Source organism: Manacus vitellinus, unplaced genomic scaffold, assembly GCF_001715985.3.
Source record: "Manacus vitellinus isolate BGI_N305 unplaced genomic scaffold, ASM171598v3 scaffold_2_pilon, whole genome shotgun sequence".
NCBI lineage: Eukaryota > Metazoa > Chordata > Aves > Passeriformes > Pipridae > Manacus > Manacus vitellinus.
Window position 1 is genome coordinate 32505372 of NW_021940208.1, and position 21435 is coordinate 32526806.

Sequence of the window (21435 nt, forward strand, 5' to 3'; positions counted from 1 at the left end):
CCATGGCGAGTGGGAGGGAGGAGCGTGCGCTGCCTTCCCGTTCCGCCACGCGGCGGGGGAACATGGCGGCTGCTCCTCGAGCGCCGCCAGGGGGCGCGGGTCGGCCGCGCGCGGTGGCCGACGCGCCTGGCGGCTGCGGGCGGGGAACGGCCGCCGCAGCTCGGGGGGCCCGACGAAGGGAAGGCGGCCATGGAAGGTTTCGTGGACCAGGGGCTGCTGGAGCTAGGGAGACGCTGGTGGTCCAGCAGCGCGGCGTGCGCCTCAGCGACGGGAGGAGAAGGTGAGGGGGCGGCCCGCGCTGTGCCTGGCGGCGCGGCAGAGCGCCGGGTGGGGGAGGAGGCCGCGGGCCCCGGGCGAGGGGGCGGCAGGGCCGTGAGTGTGGGTGGTGTCGAGCGAGGGCGCGATATGAGGGGTCTGAGGGCCTGGGCTGCTGGTGGAGCATCGGTCGGGGGTGTGGGAGGACATTCTGCACCAGGGTCTGGCGGGGTTTATGTCTGTGAGGAGATTGTTAGGGCGGAGTTCCAGGCTGAACATGAGCTAGCAGTGTGCCCAGGTGGCCGAGAAGGCCAGTGGCATCCTGGCCTATATCAGCAATAGTGTGGCCAGCAGGACTAGGGCAGTGATTGTCCCGCTGTACTCGGCACTGGTGATGACACACCTCGAGTCCTGTGTCCGGTTCTGGGCCCCTCAATTCAGGAAGGACATTGAGGTGCTGGAGCGTGTCCAGAGAAGGGCAATGGAGCTGATTAAGGGTCTGCAGCACAAGTCCGATGAGGAGCAGCTGAGGGAGCTGGGGTTGTTTAGCTTGGAGAAGAGGAGGCTCAGACCTTGTTGCTCTTTACAACTACCTGAAAGGAGGTTGTAGTCAGGTGGGGGTCGGTCTCTTCTCCCAGGTAACTAGTGAGAGGACGAGAGGACGTAGCCTTCAGCTGCACCAGGGGAGGTTTAGGTTGGACATTAGGAGGAGTTTCTTCACAGAAAGGGTGATTAGATGTTGGAATGGTGGTGCAGCCACTGTCCCTGCAGGTGTTTAAGAAAAGACTGGACATGGCACTCAGTGCCATGGTCTAGGTGACATGATTTTGGGTCATGGGTTGACCTCGATGATCTCAGAGGTCTTTTCCAACCTAACTGATTCTATGATTCTGTGAGAAAGGCCTTGGGCAGTGTGTGCTACATGGAGGGAGGGTTGGGAGCCCCACAGGGTGTGCTGGCATTGCTGTCACAAAGCGCTGTCCACTGCTCGAGCTGTTAGGGCCGAGCCTTCCCTGTGTTGCCCTACACAGTGACTTTGGTGTCATGTACGGGGCCTGATGTACAATTCACACTGGAGTTGTCTTGGTAGCTGTAAAATGCACTGGTGCTCTGGTCATCAAGGGACTGACCCTTCACTTGTCTGAGCCAGCCTGCTTATTGCTTCGTTTTACTGCTGGAACGACTCTAGATCTTTCCATTTTCCACACCACAGTAGTTGTGCACTCTCACAGAAAGCTGTAAAAGTGTGCATCAGATTTTACAAGTAGGAAGCAATTTGCTAGCACAGATTTTCCACATACTGTTTGCTGTCTGATGAATAAAGAGCTTTTCAACAGTAAGATGGATAGAAGCAATACTCCTATGTGATAGAATGGAAGATTTCAGACTGTGTGTAGCATCTTCTTAGTAGGTTGTTTAAGTGTTTGTATATCTTGCACAGTATATGGAGGGGGGATCCCTTACGATTTCCAGGGGACAAAGTTTATATCCATTAAAAAGGAAGTTTGTGTATATCTATCTGATCCCTTTATACTTATTTTCTCCATTGTTTCCTAAACTTCATGTATTTTGATTTCTGAAAAAAGGGGAGGTGTTCTCAAAATATTGGCTTGTTGAATCTGATTGTTATGTCTAGTAAGGTGTAATGTTTCCAAGATCAGTATTTATGCAACTTACCGGTTAAATTTGTTGTTGATCTGTTTTATTTTTCTGGTTTAGGTGAAATTTGATAGTGGAGTTTTACTGCTTAGCACGCACAGACTGATCTGGAGGGATCAGAAGAATCATGTAAGTCCCACTTTTGTCTCCTGTATGTCATTCAGCTGTAAATTCCGTCATAAACTACAAGTAGCTTGCAATGAAAAGACTGCACACAAAGAGGAGATTTTTCCTTCCTTTGTGCATGTTTTCTTTTACAAGTATAGTCAATTTTTTGGCTCACAGTGGAAAGAAAATTATGTAGAGGAAAGTTCTTTGACCCAGTTCTGCTTTAATAAAATAACCACACAGACATGAGAAGGGATGTGAATGAATCCTGTAAACTTTCCTTTTCTTTGGCACAAAAATAAAGGAGCAAAGAGCCTGGTATCATGCAGTAAAAAACATTGGTTTTGGGACTGAAGTTCAATGTGTCAGGCAAATCATAACATGAAGTTCTCTCCCATGCTCCTTGTCTAGGAAGACCTTTTCTTCCTCATTGGTTTCAAGTTCAAGTTTCCCTGTCTTCTGCTCCCACCATATAGTCCACGACTGTGATTTGATAATAGGATGTGTTTGGTGGCAGTATTATTTTGCACAGGTCTGGCCCTCCCAGCTGCCGGTTCCTGTGCTGAACCGTCTCTTCAGTAAGCCAGAACATTTGTCTGTACTGCTGTGGACAGTTAGTCCGAGGTTAAGTAGCATTATCAGAACTACAGTGTGGTAACATTGCTGCTGAATGCTTTGTATCATCAACCCAGAGCCTGAGATTGCAGGCTGGAAGTGAGTGAGGAAAAACTACAAACACATACAAAGCTCTAAACATAGGCTGTGAAACATGCACCACACTACAGGTGCAATTGAAGGAGAAGTTGAAGTCGTCAGACCGAGTTGGGTTATGCTTGTTTTGGACACAGTAATTTAGAAATTTAACCCTGGAAGCCAAAGTTTAGACAGCACATTCAGGTGACATCTTTTCAAAGGCGAATTATATTCTACTGGGCTGGTTTTGTGCAGGGGTAGCACAAGCACCTTTCACACCCAGCGGCTGTTCCCTACCAAGTATGCACATCCTTGCTCCAAAGCAGGTAGCTACTAAGAGCCTTCTGAAGGCAGTGTCACCAGAATGTTCTTAAATTTGGCAAAACAATATGTGTTTTTTCTCTAGGGGTTGTTTGCAGGAATAACAGAAATATTTTTAGTACAAATGTCTCAAAATGCCCAGGGTGGGGTTACTGTTCACAAGTCAGGAGTTGATTGTCCGTTTTGTGAGCTGTTCTGTATAAATTAACTGTGCTTTTTCCACAGTCTACATGAGTTTGTGCTAAACGGTGTGTTAATCGCTTATTTCTTCATCAGCATCTCTTTTTGAGAGGTGACCACGTACTGCAACATGCACTGCTTCTAATCTTCTCACTTGGACTTTTTGCTTGCTTGAAGTAACATTAGACATGATGACTTCAGCAACTCTTAGAACTGATCATATCCGTATTCTATCCTTTCCAACAAAAGAGTGACATCTCTCTCTTTTTCCCAACTTCTCCCTCTGCTCCTAGGCCACACGATTTCCTGTACTCTTTCAAGATCATTGAATTTCCTAAATCAGCAGAGGAGAACCCTGGAGAATAAGGAAAAAAAATTATTTTAACTACTTTAACTGAGCAAAGATTCTGACAAACTCCAGGCTTGATTAACAGAAGGGGCAAAAACATGTCCCAGAGACTGACAAAAGTTACCCAGTTCTGATTATGGAAATGTAATTAACTTTGTTAGTATGGTACAGAAAGCTGACTAATTTTTGGGCTCTCGCAGCTGAAACATGGGGAGCACAGTGTCCTTTTATTTTCATGGTGAGCTGTTGCCTAAGCTCCACTGTGGTGTAATATCAGACTTAGAAACCTTAGCTAGCTTACCTGGAATAAACTTGTAGAGAGAGTCCCCTTCTATTGTGTCAGCAAACTTTAATGATAAATGGGGCACTTATCCTTAGGTGAACACAGCAAACCTTCTTACAAACACAGACAGCTGTGTTTTACAGGTGCTGTTTCTATATACCATCTGCAGTTGAACAGGATAGAAAATACAGTGATTTCAAAAAAAAAAAAGGAATTCTATAACATTTGTTACATAGATATGTTTTGTACAGCATTTTAAATGATAAAATCATGCATACTGTGAGCGTGAAACATTAGAAAAAAGATTTCCAAATAAACACACAGCATTTTTAACACATTTCTATTTTTGTATTCCTTTGTCTAGTTCTCTAATGAGGAAGGAGTCATTGTAAGCCCTTGTACTTACAGTGAGTTCATAACTTTCTAGATGTGAACTAAATGAATCAATCATTTTGACAGCGTGCATGCTATATATAGTTGAACTTTTTGTTGTTTTCAAATAGTTTTTTTAACAGAAGTATCATATCGCGTGTCTTTAAGGTGTCCAGAATTTTGGGGGTGTTTTACAAACAGTAGCTGTTCTACATAATGGCTATAGAAACTGGAGTCATAGAAGAATCTGGGTAACTTTGCATAAAGAGTTTTTAAGAACAGGAAGTACAACCCATGTTTTTTGCCGATAAGAGATCTACTTATTAGTTGGAGTTCCTTCATGTATACTTACCTGATCTCCAATGTAATGGTTATTTAATTAGTCCATGTAAAGAGGAGCAATTTTGGTAGTAGGGGTTGAGAGGCCCCTCTTACAGTGTTCATTGTAAAGTGGTGCTAGGCACACCCTCATGGCAGGTGGAAAAGAGAGGTCCAAAGAGGGAATGCAACCTGTGTTTCCTTTATTCTGTGTGACTGTGTCACTCATCAAGCTGTTGTGTGGAAAATTATGTTCCCCAAAGGATGTTCACAAAAACAAGACCAGGCACCTACTTAGATGCTTTGAATCATTCCCGTAGCAATTTCTGTCTCAGATGCATATTTTAGCTTAGTCTCCAGCAGATGGATACAGTCTTACTTCTTGCTCTTCTTTGTTTTGTCTAAAGCACAGTCCAGTAAATGTGTGTTGAAATGCGTCAAGTGCTGGATTCAGTCCTTCAATGTCGGATAAATGGAAAAATTCCTATTGCACTCAGACAGTAGTCTAGTGTTTCAGAGATTCAACATTTAGAAGGCTGCTGATTTTGGATATTGTTTTAGCTCCCAAATAAAATCAGTGCAAAAATGTTAAGAACCTATGGGTATTGTGCACCTACAGGGATAAGATGCAGTAGTGGGTCAGTTTTAGTGTTTAAATTTTGAACTTGGAAATTTAACAAATCTTCAGATCTTAGTCCACTTATTAATCTACTTTAAGTTTTTAAAGTTGACTCACTGACACTTAAATTTGTTGGTTGTTTTTTTTTATTGACTAGAACTCAGTTTCAGTTTTATGTTATTTTTCTACATGTATTTCTCTTTAATAGATTGTTTCTATTGTTACCATCATATTTCATATCGAGTGCCTCAGGCAGCACCTGTAGAGATCCGTACTGTCTGTGAAGTGGGGAAAGACAACACCTGGGTTTAGAAAATGAGAGTAGTCAGGATATAGCTTTAATTTCACTTATGCTTGTGTTGTTTGTTCCAGGAGCGCTGCATTGCTGTACCTCTGTCTCAGATCGTATTTATTGAAGAACAATCATCCGGGATAGGAAAAAGGTAAGGTGGTTGTCGCAGTCCTTTTCGGATAAATACTTTGCATATGCATATTATGTGAGGTACCCAAAATTATATATTAATTCGTGGTAAGTTCCATTTGCAATCTAAATTTTCAGATTGACAGCCACAATGACCTGCTTTCCTCATTTGAGGTCAGATGTGTAAGAGAGTCATGACAAAGCACTGTTTGATGTGATTTGTTAGATAACTGTCTTGTAATCACGAACGAGTATATGTTTTAGCATGCCATTATTATTTGATTAGTCATAAATGACAACAGTGATTTTGCTGGATCTAAATTTGAAAGCTAATATTAGTCCTTTGTGCCACAGAACTCTTTGGGAATAGCAACTTTGACAGATTCCATATTATATGACTTTTCATAACTGTATGATTGATTTTGGGCATGGAAATGCTAGTGATGCTTAGAAGGAACTCAAGCGTTTCCAGTGAGTGAATAACTAATTCAGTAGGTATGTGTATAAAGGAGTGTATAAGCCAGCAGTGTGCTCAGGTGTCCAAGAAAGCCAGTGGCATCCTGACCTGTATCAGGAATAGTGCGGCCAGCAGGGCCAGGGCAGTGAATATCTCCCTGTACTCAGCGCTGGTGAGGCCACGCCTTGAATCCTTTGTTCAATTCTGAGTCCCCTTCAAAAAGGCATTGAGGTGCTGGAGTGTGTGCAGAGAAGGGCAACAAAGATGGTGAAGGGTTTGGAGCACAGGTCTTATGAGGAGCGGCTGAGAGAGCTGGGGTTCTTTAGCCTAGAGAAAGGACACTCGGGGAGACCTTATTGCTCTCAAGTAACAAGTGACAGGACAAGGGGAAATTGTGTCAAGTTGTGTCAGGGAGGGTTTAGATTGGATATTAGGAAAAACTCCTTCACCCAAAGGGATGTCAAGCACGGGAACACGCTACCTGCGGAAGTGGTGGAGTCACCATTCCTGGAGGTATCTAACAGATGTGCAGATGTGGCCTGGGGACATGGTTTATTGGTGGACTTGGCAGTGCTCAGTTAACAGTTGGACTTGATGATCTTAGAGGTCTTTTCCAACATAAATGATTCTATGATTCTAAGTTTCACAAGAAAAAAGAGAAAAAACATTAACTGGAAAAATATATACATAGCTGGCATCTGCTTTCAGCCTACAGTCGGTTTGGTATGCTGAGGATATCCAGAAGAAATCAGATAATTCACTAATGCTGGAGAAGTCAAGTAAATATGGACCAATGCAAAGAGTATCAGGAAAACGAGATGGGAATGGCCGGCTTGCAGTCATGTTGTGATAGGAGTCTGTTAATGTTCCTAAAATAATATTATCTGAAAGTTTGTTTTGGTGGTGTCATTTTAGACTGTTATTTCCATGCATGTTACCTTTGAATGTTGGTTTTGGACAAATTCACATACAGTGTTCACAAGTGACATATGCCAGTGGAATAGGTTAAACATAAAATTGAGACCTTCTGTTTTCCTGTGGCAAAGATAGTGTATTTTGGCTTTTAACTTGCAATAACTACTGACAAATGGAATGACAACAATCAAATCTGTCAGAAATTATTACTTGAAATTTTAAAATTCGTTGTGCTTATTTCTGAAAAACTGGTGGTAGGTACATTTTAAATTTGTGAGATATTGCTGTTTCAGATGGTATAGCAGTTTTTATGCAAGATCTGCTTAGTCAAAATATTTAAATGTTGATGGACAAATGTAAAGCATTTGTTCACGCACTTTAGCTCTTTATGTGAGATAAAGTTAAAAGAGGTTTTGATGAAATGGTTAACTTTGATTGTAGAAATAATTTTTTTAGATATTACAGAGATTTCTTCTCTTTCCTTTACCTTTTTCTTAGTGCCAAAATAGTAGTTCATCTTCACCCTGCTTCTTCAAACAAAGAGCCTGGTCCATTCCAAAGCAGCAAATATTCCTATATCAAGCTTTCTTTCAAAGAACATGGGCAGATTGAGGTAAGTTTTATGCCATGCAAGCCAAGCACATCAGATATTTGGACATGCTTTTCTCCTCTTGCTGTGTTAGTGATAATTTTCCGTGATCTTTCTGTGTTTACTTTTGAGGTGGAGCTTTTTCAGTACATCCTTTTGGAAGACAAACATTATAAGTCTTCCTTATTCAATACTTTGGTTAAATGATGCAAATAGAGTTCAAAAAATGTCAAGAGCCATTATTAGGCTTTATCCTTACATCAGTGGTTTTAGTATAATCTTATACTTCTTTTTTTTAATCTAGTAAATTGGACACAGGATTTTCCAAAATGACATCTCTGAAATCTGTTAAATGTTTAACAGAGTAAAAGATGTTTCTGTGTAGCTACCTCTCTACTGAACAGGAATCAGACAACTTAGTCATCTCTCTATTTTTATTGCTGAACACTTTTTGTTGCCTCATAATTTTTCATTTTATGCTTTATAAAACTTCTTTTTTTACCTAACACCAAACCTCAAAGGCTCTGAGCATTCTAAGAAAATTTTAATATATTTTTAAAACAAGTCTCATCCTAAAAGACAAAGAAATTACACTCTGTAAAGAAATTTCACAGTGTAAGATCCTCATTCGAAGAGACTGAGAACTTTAACTTCAAACAATGAAAAAAGCTGTACCTGATCACTACAGAAAATCAGATTTTCAACTCGAAGTAATTAAAAATGCCTTATAAATGCATGTGTGTGATCAGACTCACTTTCATTTCTTTATGAGCAGTTTTCAGATTAACAACGGTAGATTTATGCATAGTTGTAATTGTATAGATGTTTTGCCTAATCATAATCTTATTTATTTTAATGTTAGTTTTGTGTCTGAAAATTAAATTTACTATGCTTACTGGTTCCAAGCATATCAATTACACCCCAGCTTTTCTTTATGACTTCAGAACACTTTCCTGTGAACCTGAACAACCATAAGAATGGAATAGATTTTCTTTCTATTTATTGGTCAGTGGGATACACTAAGTTTTAAGTATTTAACTAATGCCACCTTCTGGTATTAACAATAAACATATAAGTGTAATTGATCTGTGTGGTTGTTTTTATATTGTTGAATTAACAGATCAGTAGTGATTGGATTGTTCAACTTTCCTTCCTTTAAAAAGCATGCCTTTGAGGGAACCTCGACATTTTTAACTTTAGCATGGTTTGGAACATTTTGAATATCTGAAAGAAATATTTTACAATAGAAATACTTATATGAGTTGAACTAGTGATTACATTGTTCCTACTCTAATATGTGTATTTTTGAAGACTGGACATTAAGAATTTCCAGATAATGGATGTTGTACTATGGGTATGTAGGTGTTACCACATTTTATCTTATAGTGAAGTTTATTTTATCTACCACCGGGATGCTAAAAATACCCAGAGGTACCTTGCACAGTTTATGGAATGTCTGTTGTCACTCTCTAATGTTTGCAGTTCTATAGGCGATTATCAGAAGAAATGACACAAAGGAGATGGGAGAGCATGCCTACTGGTCAAGCCATGCAAGTTAACAAGGATACACAGGTATGTGAGAGCTTCTGAGCAGCATCTGTATGTAATTTCTTGTTTCCATTTCTTGCTGCCCCCCTATACTGCATCCAGCATGCCTCTCTAACCAACATGATGGGCACATGGGAATTCAGCTTTACTTTGCCTATTTCTTCGCTGCCATAAATTAGTTTCTGCTTTGTAGTTTTCATCTGATAGAACACAGTGGCCTCTCTTGAGTTTGTTTAGACTAGAGTAGTTGATCAGACATGCATACACATAGTTATGCAAATGCAATATATCTACTTGCATATAATTTTATTCAACATGAGACATCTAATGAAGCTGCAAGATTTTTAGTCTTAATTGCAATTTCTGGGTTTTTTTTGTGACTGGATATCAAATATCTAATATGCAACTTTGAAACCTATGTATCTTTGGTTTAAATGAATATTCTAAATGGACAGTTGTTATGGAAAATGTTAAGTGGTTAGATTACCCTCTTTATCTGTCTGCATACTTCTAGGTTATAAACTCTGATAAACATGTAGATGTTGTTCCTCTATATGAATATGTTGCATATATGGACATATAGTACTGTATGAATGGAATAAAATGATTTAAAAATTGTTCAATGTCAAATCCCGTTGGTACTCCTTGGCAAATGTAGTACCTATAAGCACAATTGCATTTGGACTAATGGGGAAACCTGTACCCTGCATGAAGAATCTAATGAAAATACCTTACCTCTTGTTCTTAGGTCATAGCAGCTCATTAACACCAGTGCTAAGCCTTGCAGTCAGAGATTTGAGGGCTGGCACCACTGGTACTTAATACCAGCCCTTATAAGACACATTTGGTATCTAGTAAAAGTTTCACCATCACCTCCATGCTGATACTTCTCAGCAAGGTAAATTAGACTGCACTCAGCATTGTGTTTCTATGTCTGTGTTTCTTCAGGCTTGATTTCTTGAGGTAATCATATTTAGGTATACTCAGGCATTTCCACAGCTCTAGTAATGTGTGTTCACATGGACTCGGGAGGCTACAATTGAGATGAGTGGGAATACTCTGTCTGGATCAGGCTATTAAATTTCTTCATATTAATAACTTCAATATAATAATGTAATTTTCTGTCTAGTATAGCAAATTTGTACATGTTTCACACTTATTGGTGTTTTTATTTCACTCTGGTTTAAAAAAATACTGTCAAGAAATGTATGAAATATTGTATGAATGATATCTGTTCTTTGGGGGAACATTTCCTGTCCTCTAATTTTCACAGCGAAGCAGATGAGAAAATTTAAGATTTCCTATTTTGATTCCTTCTTTTTTTTTTTTTTTAGGCAGGAAGAATAAGGGCTGTAGGAATTGTAGGGATTGAAAGGAAATTAGAGGAAAAAAGAAAAGAGACTGACAAAAACATTTCCGAGGTAGGTACTTCTGAATGTTCAAGGTCAGCCAGCTGTCTGAACCATTTACATTCATTCACACTTTCTTTTAAGGGCAGGAGCATCTGAGACTATTCATTTCTTTTTGTTGAGAAATCTGAATTGATTGAATGTATTATTTACATTTACTTACTTTGTTTAACTGGCTTGTCAATGTAACTTAAACAGTTCCTTTCAAGAAGACTGTTCTTTGAAACTGTCTATTTATAAAATTAATTTTGGTAGAATTAGAAATCTGAGTTCAGTGACTGTTCTTCAGGGAAAGAACACAAATACATGTCTAGAAAGAGTCTATACGTGTCTGAGGGGGGGTTTCTTTCCTTGTTTTTTTTTTAACACTAATTTTGGTTTCAGTTGAGAATTTAATACATATTAAGAATATGCTGGTCCAAGCATAACTGTGGTGAAGTTAGGTTTTCATCTTATACATAGTAATTTTTTTAGAAGTTAGATTTAGGATTATGATTACAGTAAAATGATTTGGAGTCCAGGCATTGACAAGACATTACAAGTATATTTTGCTAAACACCTGGGCTAGATAGAGACCATCCTTTTCCCTAGAAACAGCACAATAGTTGAATTCCAGATATCATTACTGGTGGACAACAGAGACATTTAATTTCTTCATATATACCTGAAAGCAATATCCTCAAAAATAGTCTGATTCTGCTTGGTGGTAGAGATTAATACAGAAATACTCAAAAACTACATGCAACAGATTTGTTCTTGTTGCAAAGCTCTATGGGATTCAACGTGCCATGAGAAAAAAGGCCATTCCCTGCTCTAATACCTAAGAAAATGATTTTACCTTTGCAGGCCATGTGCTGTTTCTGATACTGGTAGCATTAAACGTTTTTGCTTTCTGTCTGTGAGGAATGTAATGAATGAAGTTTTGTGTAGTTCAAAAGGTATTGTGGTTACATGCATGTGTATATAGTTCAAAAGGTATTGTCTGCTTATTTTTTCCTTTAGTAGCTTTGTCGGAGACTAAAAGAAATCCATTTGTATGTGTTGTATGAACAGAGGAAAGCTGTGACTTGTAAAATCCTGCCTTCCTCCAGCTTTAAATGTTATAAATGACTTAATTTAAAAAATTGTGCCCTGGCTTCCAGGAAAAGGCTTCCTGCATCTGCTGTTCAGCGCTGATAAGAATCCAGTTCTTTAGCCTTTTGTTTATCTGAGGAAGTTCCTGTTAGGTGTGTGCACATTCCCCTTTGTTTCCAGGCCTGCCCTCTGTGAGTCAGGCAGAGGAGGAGTTTAGACACAGCCGTGCTCTTTATTTAGCTAAATCAAGGGTTCTTTTCATGAATGATGTTTTCATGCAGGTATAGAGATTAGAAATAAGATGGGAAAAGCCTTGGTAGAAAACTTATTGTTGATACCATTTACAAGTACAGTAGAAGGACGGTGATTTACACAAGAGATTGGGAAATGTATTGTAAATTACTGAATTTGGCAGATTAGGGAGTGAAGAAATACTCCAAAGAGAAGCTCTTGTTCTCATAGTGGTAAATTATTGTTCTACGGTGGTATATTTTCTTTTCTGCCCTTGAACCTAGGTTTGTCCCATTAAACTTTGGACATTTAACTCAGGTACCAAGTCTTAAGAGGCTGAACTTCTCCAGTCAGTGGAGAAACACTGGTACCATTAGGAGGTGTTCAGATCAAAAGCAAACCCTGTCCCTTCCTAGAAGTATCTCCTTTTCTTGTTTGCATGTTCAGTCTCAGACCAGTAAGCTTCTAAGGCAGGCACCTAAATGCAGATGGGAACAATTGAGTCAAAATGCTGCTAAAATGTGTCTTTCTAGTGGGGGATTAGTCAGAATGAGCCAGGAATAACACAGAAGCAGTGACTAGAAGCTGTAGGCAAGATAGGCATCTGGTCATTTGACATACTCTAACTGAACAGCCTTCTTTTCTTGTGGCTGGAGGGCTTGGTGCTGCTGTCAGGCAAAGTTTAGCTGAAAAGGTTCGGGAATTTTTTTCTCAGATCAGTTGTTCAAAAAAGATTGTTTGAAAAGGTTGACCACCTGGACATGTTGTCATGTTTGAGAGAAGCAAGTGGGGATGCTGAATGTGTGTTGATGAGGATGGGAGAACAGAGAGTCAATTGTTAATATAGGTGCATTAATGGAGTTGTTAGGTCTTTTTTTTTTTTAAACATGAATTTTTTTAAAGCTAGTTGGTTTTCATTACTAAAAGTTTTGAATTTCAGTATATTTTCAGCTATTTTTAAAATATGTTTTATTTAAGCCTAAAATACCCTTTGTGTGCTGTTGTTGGAGTTGTATTTGAGACCATAGCAGTTTACTGTGATATTCAAATGAAGAGATGTTGCCACACATTTTTAGAGGTTTTGTCCCTTCAGTTAAGCATACACATGAAAACATACACCCTCTTCCTTGCTCACTTGAAATTACTGTTTCTTATTGACTTAGTAACATCTACTCATTAAAGTAAAATTGTCTTGTCCAGAGGAGTACATCTGTATATTTATATCTGGCTTGCTGCCAGAAACAATAGATCTCCTTGAGAGAGTTACCTGGTGGAAGAAAACTTGCCATCATCACCAAGAAACATTCCCCCAGCTTATACGAGAGCATAATAAACTTCAACAGTTTAATCTTTTCTCAGTATCTCATTGTTCCTTCCTATTGTGGACTTCATAAATCATATTGAACTACTGTTTGCATACTGGAAAAATGTGCAATTGTTTGATTCTCTTCTTCATTCTCTGTTGTTTATGTTTATTTTAGTTAAAAGACCTAACATAAAATAGATGCATCAACAAACTATATATGATATATCATACTGTAACATACTAACCTAAAGGGATAGCAGCTCTTATGAACAGCTTGGATAGGTGCACAATGGCAACTTCCTGTATCCATGAAGATAAATTACACTGATCTGCACTGTCTGCTTTTTGTTTCAGGCTTTTGAGGATCTTAGCAAACTAATGGAGAAGGTATGTATGGCATGTGTCACTTGTCCAAGTAGACTTATGCTTGTTTTCTCAGTTTCAAGCATGCTTTTCTCTGTTGAGCTGAAAGTTGACTTATCTATGTGTCTTTCTTGATAGGCTAAGGAAATGGTGGAGTTATCCAAGTCAATAGCTAATAAGATTAAAGAAAAACAAGGTGACATTACTGAGGATGAGGTAAATGAATTTCATTTTTAAAGTTAACAGAAATGTGCCTATGACAAGCAAAAAGCTATCCATTTAGTCCATGTAATGTTAATAAAAACCACTTCCTGGTTGGTTTCTTTGTGTTTTGGTCCCTTATAGAATTTATTTGTTTAGTGTTAATTTTTCTTTTAATGCTTCTTAAACGCAAGGATTTTACTGATTTTGTGTATTTTTTTCTATTTTTTGACCTCTGCTGGTCAAAAAAAAATTGTGTAAAGTCTTGCCTTCTCTTTGTTAGCAATTTACTTTTTTGGTAGTAAACTTACGGATTTATTCACTAAAACTGCCTTATAGTAATAAAATCAAAGACTTTTAAAAACCAGTATCATTCACTAGCTGATGTACTTGTAAATTTATTTGTTTGCTCTTTCAGACTATTAGGTTCAAGTCCTATCTACTGAGTATGGGTATAGCTAATCCAGTTACTAGGGAAACATATGGATCGGGTACACAGTACCACATGCAACTGGCAAAGCAACTAGCTGGAATACTGCAGACACCATTAGAGGTAAAGTACTTCATTTTGCACCAGCATTTTCTCTGTGTTGCTGAATTTCAATGGAAACATGTTTTGGCTGTAGTGCTGTGCCTCTTTTTAAAGTCTCAGATCTTGCGGCACAGCCTCATATTCAATGTTTATGGAAGGAATATATATCCTCTTTTTGAATGTTTAAATATAAGTAAGAATTTGCAGAATTCTTCTATTTACAAAATATCAGTGAGACTTAAAAAGTTGTACAAGTGCTCTTTCTTCTATTTGAACAGCCCTGCATTCATCCCTTGCTGCAGAATATAACGTTTTTAAAATAAAGTGAAATGACACTGACTGAAAATACAAGTAATAAGTCTTTAAACTGCTTAAAATTTACATATTTTGCAAATATAAGACAGAATTATTAAGTAGATTATGTGCCCTTAGTAATATCTCCTGGTTTAATTTATCTGAAGCTATTACAGAATTCAGGATTCTCACCAAAAAGTTAGATTTCATGTTGCAACTTAAAAGGCTGTTCCTTCTGAAAAACATATATATTACAGTACTTTTGTGAAAACTGTGTGCTGCCTACTGTGATCAGAATGGAAAACTGAGTTTGTTTGAAAAGTAAAAATGGTAAATTGATTGATAGATTTACATATTGCAATTTCTTGTTCCTGTTTCATACATTTATTCTTTGCTTTAAAAGCAAAGTAATTCACAGTCTTTGGGTGTAGTGTTACTGTTTAGTATTTTAAACTGATTAGCGAAAGACACGATTTACCTCTTTAGTTTTCTCCATTCAGGCCCATCACATAGCTCCTGTGTTTCACCTGTTGAATCAGTCACATACGACTAGAGATACTGTGTTTACTGGATTAATGCTTTTGCTCTTACCAGCCTTATGCTTAACACAGGAACGAGGAGGGATCATGTCGCTCACGGAAGTGTACTGTCTGGTGAATCGTGCGCGAGGGTTAGAGGTGAGAAACTGCTTTTATTAAATATTTTATAAAATGTACTTTAGTGATAAGGTGATTAAAGAAAAAGGGTAAAAATGTTCCCTAACAGTTGCTCATTCTACCTGTCTAAAAGCAAGAAGCGATCAGCCTTTTATTAAAATTAGGCTGTTTTTACCTTTCTCCTTCTTCCATGTTATATTTACGTATCCTTTACTAGTTGTGATAATGTGTGCTGCTTTTTATAATACTGTGTAAAAGGAAAAATCCATCCTTATCTGAAAAGAAAACTTAAAGGACAGAAACTGCTAAAGAATGGTGAATGTTTTGGAGTTTTTTTTACAAAATACAACAATTCTTTCTGTAAACAAGGCAAAAGGATTATTATAGAACACATAATAAAGGAACAGAAAGCAGCATAGAAGCCAAGAAAATAGACTGCACAAAAGAAAGGAAGAAAATTAACAATAAGTGTGGCCTGGTGTATTTTATAGCTGTAGTTATTAAAACTGTTTGTTTTGGTGTTGTACTGTGTACTTGAAATGCAAGCTGTGAATAAATATGTGTTACTATTTTAATAGTTGCTGTCACCAGAAGATTTAGTAAATGCTTGTAAAATGCTGGAATCACTGAAATTGCCAATAAGGTAAGAGCTTTACAGATTTATTTATGGAACATGGCACTCAGAGGTCAGACCATGATGATTTAATATTTTACCTTTTAAAAAAAAATACAACAGCAACAAAAATCTACTACAAAGACATTCTTTGCTTAAAGGATGCTGCTGTATGCACCAATATCCACTTTACATCAAAGTACTAGTTTTTAGCTATGACTCACTTCACTAGGAAGGCATTATTTTTTTCACTTCCAATACAATTTTTTCAGACTGGGAAAAGGGTTTAACCAAGACCAGACATATAGTCCGGTCTTTTCAGTCTGTTTAGATTTTGAAGATGCTATTAAGCTTAAGTTCATTTTACAGCTTTTGTTTGGGGGGGGTTGGATTTTTTTTTCCCCTTTTGTAATGTGGTTATAGGTGTGGGTGCATTAGAAATGTGACCATAGGTGATGTGCACGGGGTTTTTAGTTACTTTGCTTCTCTTTTTTGATTTTAGGCTTCGGATATTTGACAGTGGTGTGATGGTGATTGAACTCCAGTCTCATAATGAAGAGGAAATGGTAGCTTCTGCTTTAGAAACAGTAAGTGTACTTCATTTCCTTCAGTGTTCTGACCATACTAGGGAAAATTAAATACATTAGGTACAAAAACTCGAGGTACAGAATTTCCTTTTGAGGTTTTGAAATACAAAATATTCCACTTCCATATCTTCTAGAGCAATACTTAAATAGCACTTCTCATCTTCAAAGTTCAGTGCAGGCAATAACTCTAGTCATTGCTTTCTCTTTAAGGAATAAATCACTTTTCCATCTCTTCTCAAACTTTATTAACCTAAAACCTTCCTTCAGGTCTTTTGTGCTGTAGGATGAAATTCGTGGCAGGTATTGAGCACCTAATTTAACAGAAGCCCATTTCAGACACTGAACATGATGTGCTTGAAGGCAGTGGAAGCAGCTCTTAAAGGCTGATATAGGTAGTTGTTTGCTTTGGCTTTATTTCATAAAACAGTACATTGTATGTGTAACATCTTGCACTGAGTTTGCTGCTGTGATGAGCACTTGGAGAATATTGTGTATAAAATTAAGCTAGCTTCATCAGGAAAAAAAATTGTATAAATTGCTCAGTGTCATAAACCTTTGTGGTCTTGCTGCCTCTGGACACTTTAAAGTCCTGTTATCCCATTATTTGATGCATTTTTCTGTGTCTTTTTCAGTGGAATGTATTTTTTTTATTTTCACACACTTGAGAAAAGGCTAATTCAGTGTATCTCAGGTTAAATATGAAAGTCAAAGAGGGCTTTGTCTTGGGCAGTCGAGAAAAAGTAGAGCTATTGCAGACAGCTTCTCACTTGATATGAGGTAGACTCTTCAGTGCATTTTCCATGATTTATTACCATATAGCTTTCACTCATCAAAAATATTTTTAGATAAGAGAAATGTATATAGCCATCTAAAAGATTCCATTCTAAATTAACAAAACTAAAATGCTTAAATCTTTCAATATATGTTAATATTTTCAGTTTATTTCCTTATATTTGCAGAAAAATACCTACTCTGTTTTAGAGTTTTTTTTCTGATTGGTTTCTAAATATTTGTTGCCTTCAATAAGAGTACTTATCTCTTTGAAAGGAAAGGAAAAACCTTTCTTGATAACAAAGGAGGTTAACTGGGAAAAGTAACAGATGATGAATTTATTACCAAAGTGCCTTTTTTCTGTTATTTTCCTAATGTGAGACTTTGACTCCATAGAAAAATGTAAGGGAGAGACTTCAAATGAGGAATGCTAGCCCATAAGGGAACAGGAAGATGAGATCAGACTTGTGGCCAAAAGCACCCTGTACTTTCATGTTACTGTACATTATACATTAAGTTCTGAGAAGAAGTGAAAGGTTTCAGACAGGAGAGAGATGTGATTTGAATGGCTAGTGAAGACAGGAAATGACATGGATGTCAAAGGAATCCAAAGTCACCCTTGATGAGAGTAGTGGTTTGGGAAGGAAAGATAATTAATCACCAATTGTATAGCTGACTTCCATTACTCAGATTTGATCACCCAGCTTCCTAAAATCTCATGTTAGGACTAATTTAATCTGAGTTTCTGTAAAATGACTACTGCTGAGAATGATGCACAATAGACCCCTTCCCACCCAGTTATGTGGGAAGCAGGAAATGGCAACTACATCCAGAATTACAAGTTTGCATGAATCTACAGCAATGTAGAAATGGAAGAATTAATTAATTTTTGGGTAATAAAACATGTTTATCTGGGAAATTCAATGCAGCAATAAGTCTAGACTTCATATCTAATATTTATCTAGCATTTCAAACATGCATATGTCCAACATGTGTGAGGAGGTTTCATTTTAGCATGTATTAAGTAGCATGGTTGAGACAAAGGGGCCAAAGTATGGAGTCCCAGGACTGAACCAGTCCTTTGTATCAACTGAATGTGATGGTGGCTTTTACTTATCCCCCTAGTATGCCATAATATCATGTCAAGTACTAAGGTTTGGGGATTTTCCTATAAGGAGTGGTTATATTTTAAATTTTAAACTCAAATTCTTCACTTCTACCTGAGATTACTTCAATTTTTACATTGATGACCTGCTCTGAACAGGTCTTCTATTTCCTTATTTAAGCTTTGGTGTTTGCAGAATCACTTAGTATAGCTGGGCTGTGTAGATACTTATAGTGACAGCATACTGCTGTCTGAGCTATTCTGATTTTTCCATTCATTTTATCCCAAGGCATCTTTAAAAAAAATCCAAAGAAAAGGGTACCATACATTTTTTTTTAGAGATCTAACTCTTTTCTATGTTCCTTTTTTATACTTGGCAATTTCCCCCAGGCACAAAATAGATATCTTTAAGGGGAAATAGTCATAATTAGTTGTACTTTTTAAAAATGCAAACAAACTAGTTTTCTTCTTAAGGGATTTGCTACCAAAGGCTAGACCTGATTCAGTAGCTGAGAGAACTTTGTTGTTCTTTTAATGCTGTAGTTTGTTTATTTGTGTATTTGGTTTTTGACAGGTATCTGAAAAGGGTTCTCTCACAGCTGATGAGTTTGCTAAGCTGGTGGGGATGTCTGTTCTCTTAGCCAAAGAAAGGTAAGTAATAATTGCTGTATTTAATACTTTAGTTACCATGTTGTCCTCAATTAATGCAGCATGTCTTCTTTTGCTTTCTCTAGGCTGCTTCTTGCTGAAAAGATGGGCCATCTTTGCAGAGACGATTCAGTGGAAGGCTTGAGATTCTACCCAAATTTATTTCTGACACAAAGCTAATGTCATTTGTGTACAATTTTTTATGTAACGGTTGAGAGCAGAGGGCAGAATCCTTCCAAGAACTGACTTAAATATTTTATTTTGTTAGTCAGCTGCAACAAACACGAACATTGCAATGCTTTACAGTTCTCAGGTATTTCAAGTGCTGAATCCTCTTACATGGAACTGAAAGGAAATAGAAATCACAAAGTCAGAAGCATGTCAATTGTCTCAAGCCAACTCTCTCATTTTTCACATTTTATTTGATGTGCTCTGTAGTTTCTCATTTCAAGAGAATTCAGATGAAGATTGCACACAAGTGAGAGTGGAGAGAATATCCCTGTAGTCTTCCATGAGGGTCAGCACCCAGAAGACAGGTTACTGCGTACTCCAATCGCAGTTTGTTTATGTCTAGAGCAACAAAGCAGACAGATGTATCCGCAGTGATAAGAAAAGTCACTTTAATGTGTACTGAGGTGTAAGGAACAAACCAGTGTAGAATAACCCTTTCTCCCTGAAGTGATGAACAGTTTTCTAAGAGAGGATCTTGGGGATCTGTACTTTGATACAGAAAGAACTTGCTGCAGGAGAGATTATTGTATTTTATGTGAATCTAGAAATCATGGTGTTTATTTTGTCATATTTTATGCTAATAGCTCAGATAGAAACACTGTTAGCACAGACTTCCTCCCTTCTCTTTCCTTGCCATCCTCCTTCCTGTCAATTTATGTTGCACTTTGGGTGCCCTTTCTCTGTCTGCTCTAGTGGGGTGGAGCAGCCCCTTGTCACTCTTCCAGTCTCTGTGCTTTAATGGGCTCGATTTTTATCTTGTAGTTTTTACAAAAGATAATTTGTTTGTTTCATCAGTCTGTCACCTGTTTTGGGGAGACAGTTGGTTTGCTTATCTCTCATATGTGAAAATTAATATGCTTTCAGTATTGAATGGAGGAAGAAGACTATCACCCTGTGCTTAATAATCACAAGGTATGATATTGTTTGGTATTCCTCACCCTGTGTTCACACTGAATGCAATTTGATAGCCTCAGTTTTCATAACTCCAGTGGAGTTGCTACACTACTTGAAGATCTGTTGTCATGATAACAGTTAAGTGGATGTTTATGATCCACATCACCTAAATTTTTGGCATTTTGAAGAGACGATTTTTAGTAAATAACAAAATTAATTCAAGGTATGGGCAAGGACAACATATAGGTAACTGCATTGTGGATGTAATGGCCAAATCAACATTACAAAAAAGGATAAAAGGGCTTTTAATAAGAGCCTGAAAATATTTTCAGAACTATTTCAGTGTTACCATAGCTTAGACATGGGTTAAGAGCCTGCCAATAAGGAGTAAAGTGCAGAGATCCCTACAGTGATGATGCCTAGGGTTTGTAGGATGCTCATTTAGATTCAGCGAATTGTGTCCTCTTGTCACAAGCAAACTTTAGTGCAGTGCTCTCTTTAGGGCAGTTTTCCTCTGCTCCAGGAGGGTGCTAAAACTAATGTATTTGACACAGCTAAAGGAACCAGTTCCACACTATTCTTACTGTGTTAACCCCTGGTATCATCTCTTTGGGGGCCTTACAGCTTGCTGCTTTTCTTCATCCTCTCCACAACCCACTGAATGTGAGGTACACTAAGATGACACTTCTAGGGAGGGACTGGAAAATGAGAAATCCAGATGCAAAAAGCTTTTTGTGACAACTGTCTCTTCTGCCCAATACCAAACCTGTCATGGGAGACCAATGGTTTGTGGGCCTGAACCTCTCCCCACAAGGGGGCATGTCTTGTGCAGAAAGAATAAAACCTGAAAGGAAATGGCAAGTGTAAACTCCCAGCCTCTGTTCCTCCAACCTGTTTTGTTATCTTAATTAAGCAATAATAATACAGCCTATTTACAATAATGGTACCTTGTCAAGCTTTTCTTTCCCAATATTTTTCCTTGATTTCTTTTTCTACAGAGAAGAAATCTATTGGGTAAATTGTATAGCTGGTTTAGAGAAAATGAGAAAATGACACATAAGAAAATGACTACCAGAAAGTAATAAAATTAAAACATTTTCTTAAACAACTGTTCTGTTGAGTTTTTTTCTTTCTAAATATTTTAAGCAGCTTTAAAACCTTTACACATCAAAATCTTGTGGTTCCATGGGGCAGGTTTTTAAAGCACAACTAATTTTTACCGTCTCACTTTGTACTTAAAAGGGTGCAAGATAGTTTTGATTTAAGGGCAGAATTAAATGTAATTAGAATGCCCTGGTTCTGTTGCTGAGTAGCCTGTGATCCATCCAAGCCAGAATAGTCAAGCTACAGATGTCTACAAAAGCACCACTTTCGTGAGGGAACCAGTCTGAGTTCAAGCCAGGCATTTCACTGGGAAGGCGTTTGGCACATCT

At 38.0% G+C, this 21435-nt stretch overlaps 1 protein-coding gene across 1 annotated transcript; it reads left to right on the forward strand.

Annotated features, from left to right (window-relative positions):
• Positions 1-2: 2 nt before the first annotated feature.
• VPS36 (vacuolar protein sorting 36 homolog) lies at positions 3-19255 on the forward strand. The gene is made up of 15 exons (XM_029960929.1): positions 3-167; positions 227-280; positions 1975-2043; positions 5530-5600; positions 7449-7563; positions 9022-9111; positions 10422-10508; positions 13462-13494; positions 13609-13686; positions 14090-14224; positions 15109-15174; positions 15732-15796; positions 16269-16353; positions 18804-18880; positions 18964-19255. Exons 1-15 carry the CDS (start codon positions 3-5, stop codon positions 19055-19057), a joined length of 1284 nt encoding a protein of 427 aa, XP_029816789.1. The 3' UTR covers positions 19058-19255.
• The last annotated feature ends 2180 nt before the right edge of the window (positions 19256-21435 follow it).

Excerpts from the sequence above, each read along its gene's own strand:
- VPS36 (XM_029960929.1), top strand. The coding sequence starts at position 3 with ATGGCGAGTGGGAGGGAGGAGCGTGCGCTGCCTTCCCGTTCCGCCACG. Across the intron at positions 2,044-5,529 it reads GGAGGGATCAGAAGAATCAT|GAGCGCTGCATTGCTGTACC; the intron begins GTAAGTCCCACT and ends TGTTTGTTCCAG. Across the intron at positions 10,509-13,461 it reads CTGACAAAAACATTTCCGAG|GCTTTTGAGGATCTTAGCAA; the intron begins GTAGGTACTTCT and ends TTTTTGTTTCAG.